Raw genomic sequence first — 10000 nt, forward strand, 5'->3', positions numbered from 1 at the left:
AAAAAAAAAAATCTATATCTAAATTTCTTGCAATATATTTAAACGTAACTCGATCATAGATATTCCTATGGATAATAAAATTGTTCATTGCTCGAAATATAATTTAAATCTGTTTAACCTACTTGTTATCATGCGTATTCGTCTTAACGATGACGGTTACGACGTATAATTCAAGAGAAAAAAAAGAAATAGAAAAGAAAAGAGAAATAAAGGTATATATATATATATATATATATATATATATATATGTATGTATGTATGTATATATATATGTGTCGATCTCTCCTGGACGTTTACGATAGGTGAATTGAGCACGAACGCGTTCGATGTTCTCAAAGATATAAGAACTTCTTGAACGTATCGATTTTGATCGAGGAACGTTAAAGTCGAAAGAAAAATTGCTATCGTTCGTGAAACACATCGAAGACGCGAAACGATATGGGATTATTAGGGGGGAAAAAAGAAAAGAAAAAAAATGAAGAAGAAATGAAGAAGAAATAAAAAGGAAATAAAAAAAAAAAAAAAGAAAAAGAAAAAAAGAAATAATAAAAGGAACGATCGACGTATATAGCGTGTCCATTATAACAGAAATGTAATAAACAATATACGAACAATTTGTTGGATAAGTTAATAGTTAATAATAATTAAAAATATAGATATTAAAGTTTGATTAATATTTATGATCGCAGTACAATTCTCATTAGGTTTCATGCTCTTTCTTTTTTTTTTTTTCATTGGTATTTTTTTCGATCTCACCCTATGTAAGTATAATACTGACTTATCTATCTCGTATTATATAATATTTCGATATTTTTTTTTTTTTTTTTTTTTTTTTTTTAATAAACAAATATGTAGTCTCTAAATCTTAGATAGGTCGAAAATTTCCAAGTGTTTTCTTCAAAAAATAGATCGCTTCTTTCCCATTGCTTTTTTAGTATAAATTTTTTTTATCTTTCTTTCTTTTTTCTTTTTTCTTTTTCTTTTTTTTAAGTTCACAAAAAATATACGAGCTTGTTAAGCTTGTAAGATAGATTTTTTCATTCATGAATGTATTCGTCGACACCGACGAGATTTCTTCTACGTAAGATGTATTTATCGATAGATATTTATAATGAATTTTATGATTCTGGTCTGTGCGGAATCATGGCGATCGCCAATTACATATTTCTCATCGTATTCGATTCAATATATCTGTAGGGTATATTTCCGTACCGTTCGAATAAGCGACAATGTGTCTGTATGTGTATGTATGTGTATATGTGCATTTTTTCCTCTTTTTTTCTGTTACTTCTTTTTTTAACTTTAATTTTATTTAACGATATATTCGATCGATGTCAAATACAGGCGTTGCATGTTGAACTTTGAAATTCTTTTTTTTTTTTTCTTTTTCTCTACTTTTTTCTTTTTCAAAGGGCTTACCAACTCGATTTGAAATTAATTATTTTCATTGAACAAGAGAACAAATAAGTATATATTTATTTTATATTTATTGTTATTTATTTTTAAAAAAGAGCAAGAGAGAGAAAGAGACGTTAAATCATTATTATGTTTTTTCATTCTTTCCTTTTTTATTCGACTATTCACAGATACATACTAGAGAGAAAGAGAGAGACAGAGAGAGAGAGAGAGAGAGAGAGAAAGAGAGAGAAAGAGGGAGAAATATATTCGCAATGCGGAAGAGGAAAATATCGAAGCATCCATGGAATTATTCGAACTGTTTGCTTCACTCATGACTCCTACAAAGCATCGTGTATCACAAAAGGGCTATGGGGTTAGTGATAAATCACGTTTTCATGCGGACCAATAAATAACGGCAACGTGCATTGCTTTTACCTCGATGGTAAAATGTCGCCTAAGAATGAAGAAACAAATTGCATCAAACAAGACTGATAGCGTTCAGTTATATATATATATATATGTATATATATATATAATGTGTGTGTGTGTGTGTATATATATGTATTTATTAATATAAAGAGACAAAGATTTATACTTGTTTAAATATGTGTCAAAATTATTGTCAATTATCGACTATTCTCATTTTCGTTTCTCATTTCAACGAAATAAAACAAGATAGGTGTACAATGAACGAAACAAATATATTTGTTATATTTAAATATATATATATAATATACTATATATATGTGTATATATATATATACATATATATATATATGTATGTCGGAAATGATAATATTCTTTACGTTTCAGGTTCACTGACCTCGTTTCGTATAAAATATATTCTTTCATTCGAATCGATATCATAAAAATAAAACCTTCAACGTTATATTTCTATTCCAAAAGAATAATAAAATATATATATATATATATATATACATATGATTTTTAATAACAATAAAATTAGATAATTATTATTAATGATATTAATATGATATTAATTACTATTAATGTTATTAATAATATTTCATCTATCAAATTTTCTACCACCGTGAAATAATATATACACACGCACAATCTTTTACAATTATAATTTATAATTTATAATTATAATCTTTATTTATTTTATAATTATAAAAAATTGTATATATATATATATATACATACATACATTCACAAATATTCTACTCACATATTTTCATTCCGTTTAAATCTCATACAAACATCACTGTCCTATACCATGGTATTTTATTTTATTTCTCATTCCTCGTGAAAATAAAAGTGATCCACGTGGAGCAACGTGACGAGATTACGAAGCACGTAATATAATAGGTAGATACACACGACGTTATTTCTTTGTATAGATATACATCTTTTACGAATGTGTGTGAATTAAGTTAATACACACGCATATAGAAGAAAGATAAAGCAAAAAAGAAAAAAAAAGAAAAAAAGAAATAGAAAAAATTCTATACCGTCAGCTCGAATCATACATAACGTCTATACGACATACTTATATTAACTCATTTAAAACTAAATTTTCCTCGTAAATAGAAATTACATCGAACATTATTACATTTATATTACTTTCTTCTACCTTCTTCTTCCTTTTTTTTTCTTTTTTCTCTATCTTGATTCCTTTTTTATTCATTCTTTTCTTTCCTTCCATTTCTTACACTATACTTTATTTTACACGATCCCCAACTGACTTTATACTCGGTGGAGCCCGATGAAAGAACAACTAGAAAAACTACAATAGAATAGACTAGACTAGACTAGACTAGACTAGACTAGAGTAGAGTAGAGTAGAGAATACACTTAGAAGGATATTAGAAAGAATGAAAATGCGCATGCTCGAGTTTACGAGGGAATCCTCGTCTATGTTTTTACACCTGCGTACATATATACATACATATCTCTATATACATACGTACTTAGAAAAATGATATAATTGTAAAAAAAAAACTGTAGGAAGTAGTTAAATTATAACTAACGATCGATACCGAAACACCTGTTGACCCTCTCGCAATGTTTTTCTTCTCTTTCGTGTCTTTATCCTCCCACGAGTTTTAATCTAGAGACTTATCGAAGGAAGTTTTCCGATAGGCTATACAATCTCTCTCTCTCTCTCTCTCTCTCACTCTCCTTTTTTTTCTTCCCCTTCATATATTAAACATCCCCTCAAACAACGCGTCGTTATAAACGCATCTATTACTTTATAGATTATTAACTGTACGAAGAAGTTCGAAAACGATTTCAAAGGGAGAAAAAAGAATTGAAAAGAAAAAGAAATAAGGATGTAGGAAAATAATAAAATAAAAGAAAAATAGGAAGGGTCAGGAGAAGAAGAAAGAACAAATTATTCAAACACTATCGTATTTCCCAACGTCAGACGTTTATCGTGCCTCGAAGAGTAATGGACTTCTTCGATAACAAATATTACAAATATAATCGGTTCTTTATGTCCTTGCTTGGACTATGGCCTTATCAGGAGCCCTCAACGAAACTGATACGATCTTCGATCGTTCAACTCATTTTGTCGACCAATATATTTTGCTCGGTACAATTTATCTATATTATTTATTAAAAATATTGCAGAAAAAAAACTACATTGTCGAAAGAAAAAAAAAAAAAAAAAAGAAAGGAAAAAAGAAACGAGGAATTAGAAAATTGTCGAAGGGATATTTTGAAAAAAAATAAATAAATAAATAAATAAATAAAAAGAAAAGAAAAGAAGAAAGAACGTTTTCAATAATGTCGTCTCTTTTTAAGGCTGCGAAAATAGTCACGTGTACGAAGAATCTTGAAATAATAATCGAGATTTTAATCTATTTCTTCACGTTCGTTTGTATAACCTCGATTTATATGGCTTCCTACATTCATACGGACAAAGTGCGTGTACATGTGTGTGCGTGTGTGTGTATGTGTGTGTGTGTCTGTCTGTCTGTCTGTCTGTTTGTGTGTTGACGTATCCGTATGTTTTTTTGTAGATATACATATTTAAAAAATAATTAAATTTGAACGATGACGTTAAATTTAATTCACGATGACGATGACGATATTTTTATTGATATGCGACACTTTGAAATTTCAGGTGAAATTTCTTTTCGATCAGATAAAAAATGATTGGATGGAGTTCAGAAATACGGAACAGTTCTTTATCGTGAAACATTATGCTGAAGAAAGTCGGATTTACACTTTGCTATTCATGGGTAATGACAACGATGATTACGACGACGATGATGACTTAAAAAAGAAAAAGAGAAGGAAAAAATATCGGTTCCATTGACCGAACATTGATTTGATATTTTTAAAAAAATTTTCATATATATGTGTGTGTGCGTTTCTTTTTTTTTTTTTTTTTTTTTTTTTGTATTTTTGTATTTTTTTCCAGTCAGTTTCTCCGCCTGCATCGTAGCAATTTTATCGGTACCGATGATATCTATTATGATGGACGTCATTGTACCATTGAACGAGACTCGGCCACATAAACTTCCCATTCAAATAGAACTGTTCATCGACGAAAATGAATATTATTACACAAGTTACATCATCATAACTCTGCTGAGTTGCGGTATAATAATTACGATGATAGGAAGTTATTCGATGTTCACGACTTACGTACAACATGCATGCGGAATGTTCAGTCTTGCTGGGTAAATTCCTTCTTTGAGAAAAATTTGTCGAGTCTTTGGAAGTTTAATCTTTTTCGTTCAAATTATTTAAAAAAAAAAAAAAAAAAAAAAAAAAAAATGAAGAAAAAAGAAGAAAGAGAAATTAGAAAAGAAAAAAAAAAGAAATTAATACATCCATCGCTTTATTATTTTTTTTTCTTATTTTAGAAACGCGCTCGAACAAATATTAAACGAATTGGAATTAACGGAGAATAAATGTAAATCTGTAACGAACATTAACGAGAATATCGTTCGTGGTATTAAATATCATAACAAGGCAATGCAGTTACGTATAAGGAACTTTTAATTCTCTTAATCGTAATATTTTTTATAATGATACATTCATTGATTTTGAAATATTTTTATTGTTAAGATTCACCCAGACGATTAACAACATTTATAGTTATTGTTACATCGTTCAAGTTATTACTGTGATCTGTCTGATGGCAGTAGAGTTTACACGTGTTGGTATAATATATATTAGAAAAATATTAAATATCAAACGATCAAATAATATCTAATGAAAAAATAATAAGAGCCATTTTTAACAGATTCTAATGGTGGACAATTTGAAAGATAATATAGGTGTGATCGTTATAAATACATTTAACATAATTGCAACCTTGTACATAACGTTCATAAGTTGTTACGTTGGTCAAAAAATTTTGGATCACAGTTTGATAATATTCGAAAAGGCGTATGTCGTAAAATTTGAAATTAATTAATTAAATTAATCATACATCTACTTAACATAATACGGTAGTAAATATAATTTTTCTTTTCTTTCTTTCTTTTCTTTTCTCTTCTTTCTTTTTTTTTTTTTTTTTCTTAATTCACAGATACACGATACCATGGTACTTGCTACCGCTAAAATGACAACGAATGTTGATGACGATGATGACGAGGAGTTTAAAACCATCGTGCTTGATAATAGGCAAGATGTGTGTCTCTTCGTTAGAATTATTTCTTTCGGTAAGATTCATTAAAAAAAAAAAAAAAAGAAAATAATTAAATAAATAATTAAATAATTAGATATGACAAAAATATAAACAAAATCTAACGCTTAAATATATTTATCAAAGATGTTGCAAACGGCCGTGTCTTATGCTATGGTAATGAACTCTATACGATAAAAAAGAAAAAATAATAATAATAATAACAATAATAATAAATTTGCACTTATCAAACAAAAAGAGAAAACAAAGAATAGAAATGGGAGACACATGCAAGAGAAAAAAAATATCTATTAAAAAAAAAAGAAAAAAAAAAAAAATAGACCATCCAACGAGTGACGCGTATGTACATAGATACGTAGGAATGGTACACGAATAACATATAAAATACAAATACAATGATTCTCGATTAAATGTTACACAAAGTGATACCATTGTTTTCACCAAAGCCACTAACCGTTTTTACGATGAACAACCGCATAAAAGAAGATTAAAGAGCACGAGAATAGAATCGCAAGTATTTTTCTGGCACCAACTTGTTATTTTTTCATCTTCCTTTATCTCCATTTCTCTCTCTCTCTCTCTCTCTCTCTCTCTCTCTCTCTCTCTCTTTCTCTCTCTTTCTAGGACAGATATCATAACTGACAAATCGTTGAACGTTCACGAAGAAAAAAAATGTTGAATGTTTATTTCCAAAAAAAAAAAAAAAAAAAAAAAATTGACTCGATGCGCAGAACTCAAAGACAAAAAAAATAGATAACGATAACGATAACGATAATGATAATGATAATAATAATAATAATAATAATAATAATAATAATAAAAATACAAGGTAAAAAAGAAAAACAACAAAGACACAATCAAAGAAAACTAATAAAACACACAATAAGGATAAGATCCGGCCTGTACTGCATTCAAGTCCCGTAATGCAGCAACACACCAACTGCAGTGGAACGATCTATAAAGGTAAAGGAGAGTTACGGTGGAGTAAGGTGAGGATAGGGGTGAGGAGGGTAAAGAAACAGATCGAGACTCGACTCGTCTCCAGGGATATCAGAGGGATACCAGAACGAATCGTCGATACTATACGAAGAGATGCGTCTGCTTTCTCCTAACCATAAAGTCGACAGAAGAGAGATACCTGAATAGAATAGAGAAAATAGAAATATATATATATATATATATATATATATATATATATGTATATATAGGGTTGAAGAAAAGCCAAATACGTGTTCTTCTCCTATTGTCGTAGTAAAACGACCTGACAGACTCGAACGGACTCGAAGCAAATTAAGCTCTGTGCGATTTTACACGTTGCCGAGCAAAATTCGTCGTGATATTAATTCCGTTTATACAAGTCGGTATTACTCTTGGGAGAAATGAATTTTGAGAGAGATCATAAGGAATCTTCGAGAATAATTCCGTTGTAATTATGTCTTTTGAGAAATTTAAATGATTTCGCGCCGCGCGCCCACGCCCACGTCGACCGTCCCCCAACCCACACACCCCATCATGAACGCACCCTCGCGTGCGTACGCACGATTTTCTTTAGTCTTTTTCTTTTTTTTTTTTTTTCTTTCTTTTTACGAATGAAACGTCGTCGTCTTTTCTCTTTCTTTTTCTATTTTTTCTTTTTCTTTATTCTTCTTCTTCCTTTCTCTATCTCTCTCTCTCTCTCTCTGCGAAAACATACATACGCGTCGTCTGTATCAAAGAAAAATGTATCTTCTTCTCGGTGAAAAATGATCGAGTTGATGCACGAAATGAAATGATTTAATTAATACCGACGATAATTACATCATGTAATAAAAATATTCGAACGTAGATATATACATAAAGGCAACGAGCAATGTAAGATATTAAAAGCGTTCGTAAACGTCACTTCGTAATTGCTCGATCTCGAAACGTTTATTTAAATATTGATGCGTTCCACTGTTTTTGTATTACGCGTACATGGCGATCATGCACAGTGTACGAAAGAGAAAGACGGAAAAAGAGAAAGAGAGAGAGAGAGAGAGAGAGAGAGAGAGAGAGAGAGAGAGAGAGAGAATTTCATTTCATATCCCAATCTCGATTCAAAAGCTTACAGAGCAACGATTGACATTGTTCCCGACGCGTAATTGTTCGATTTTATGTTAATCCGTAGAAACAATAATGAACGATATAGCTGCAAACTCATACCCGAGAGAAGATTTCTAGTGAGCTTTGTGGAAACGCTCGATTTCCAAAACAATGCCTTCTGTCTCTCTTGCACAATCCCTACACACACGCGAACATACGCGTATACACGCACCCATCTACGCGTACATATATATATATATATATATATATATATATATATATTATATATATAGGAACCATAGAGAGAAGGAGAGAGAGAGAGAGAGAGAGAGAGAGAGAGAGAGAGAAAGTGAAAGAGAAAGAGAACCAAGTTTATACGCATTACACAATAACGGAATAGACATTAATTAACAAAGCACTTCGCCTAGCACGAAGATAAATCCAGATAAATTCGCGATTCATAAAGGGAATATAATCTTATTTACAATGCACCCTAAGACGGAGGTAAATGAATATTCATAGAGAAAAAGTGGGACGAGGTATATATAGGCGTGAGCGTATAAATAAATTTGTTACTAAATGATGAGAATAATTATTACATTCCTCTTTCTTATCTACTCGAAATACTTCCAATTATTTTTATATATCGAAGTAGACGTATTTTTTAGTAGTAGATATTAACGATTTGTATTTCGATTCGTTTACGTTCTTTACGCGAACGAAGTATATATATATAAAAAAAGTCGTTTTAAACGTAAGAGATGAAGTTTTCGTTTCTAACGTATCTCGGACAAACTTTTTCTTTTTTTTTTTTTTTTTCGTAATGCTTCGAAAAAATATTTTTGGCGCTTACCTTCGCTCTTTCTCGTACCGCGTTGTGTGAATCCCATTAGAAAGCTTTCTGTCTCGTATGGGGTTGTAAAGTACTCGGACTCACCTGCAATTATATATAAAAAAAAAAAAAAAAAAAAAAAAAAACAAAGATTACATTGAATATGTCTTCAAAGATTAAATGTCAAATTGTTTCTTTTTTTATCTATTTCTTTCTTTATGCTCTTTTTGTTTTCTATATTTTTCTATTTTTTCTATATTTTTTAATACCAACAATAAGGTCAATACACACACACACATATGAAAATTTATTTTTTAACAATTGTACGCTCAGATTGTAATGGAATACTATACATATGTACGTATTGTAGTTGTAAATCAAGCAACCGGAAATCTACGGTTTTCTAAACGAGGTTCGGAGTCATCGAGGCAGCGATCTGCCCCTTTTTCTTTTTCTTTTTCTTTTTCTCTTTCTTTCTTTCTTTCTTCCTTCCTTCCTTCCTTTCTTTTTCTCAACGCACGAAGAGAACACGTTGACGAGGCTCTTGACGCTTTTTAATGCCTTGGCATATTATTTCTAAAAGCTTGCACGAAACTGCTTGCTTTCCCGTCGCACTTTTACGTTTCGTCTCATTCTGCGTTTAGAGAAAGACAGAGAGAGAGAGAGAGAGAGAGAGAGAGTGACAGAGAGAAAGGAAATAAGACAGAGCAAAGACATAAATAAAACGAAAAATACAAAAGATGACGAAGTGGAAGATGAAGAAGAATAAAAAGAAGAATACGAAAAAAGAAAGGAATAGGGAAGAAGTTGAAGAAAGGAGCTAATTACGTTGACCTCGAGAGCGCATCTTCTCCTTTTCCTCCCCTCCTCCTCCACTACTACCCTCCACCTCTCCTTCTTTCTTTTTTCTCCTCCTCATCCACGACTGGCTTCGCGAGTTGTTCGCGAATGTCAGTCGAGCCTTTCGCGGGTCAAGGCTGACGCCGGAATTGATTTCTATAAATAAATCGCTTGTTACAGGGTTTATTTCCGCGCTCGATACTATTTAATGCGATATCGAGTACAAGGACGTCGTGGTC

General features: G+C 30.8%; 1 protein-coding gene across 3 annotated transcripts in view; it reads right to left on the reverse strand.

The window, feature by feature from the left end:
* Positions 1-10000, reverse strand: part of LOC122630541 — a 164459-nt gene that overhangs the window by 138224 nt on the left and 16235 nt on the right. For all 3 annotated transcript variants that reach the window (XR_006327508.1, XR_006327507.1, XM_043815137.1), the window contains exon 3: positions 8943-9026. Coding sequence is in view for 1 of the 3 variants with exons in the window: in XM_043815137.1 (XP_043671072.1) it covers positions 8943-9026 (84 nt within the window). In the remaining 2 variants the exon portion in view is untranslated. The remainder of the gene's footprint in view (positions 1-8942; positions 9027-10000) is intronic.

Source organism: Vespula pensylvanica, chromosome 1, assembly GCF_014466175.1.
Source record: "Vespula pensylvanica isolate Volc-1 chromosome 1, ASM1446617v1, whole genome shotgun sequence".
NCBI classification, from domain to species: domain Eukaryota; kingdom Metazoa; phylum Arthropoda; class Insecta; order Hymenoptera; family Vespidae; genus Vespula; species Vespula pensylvanica.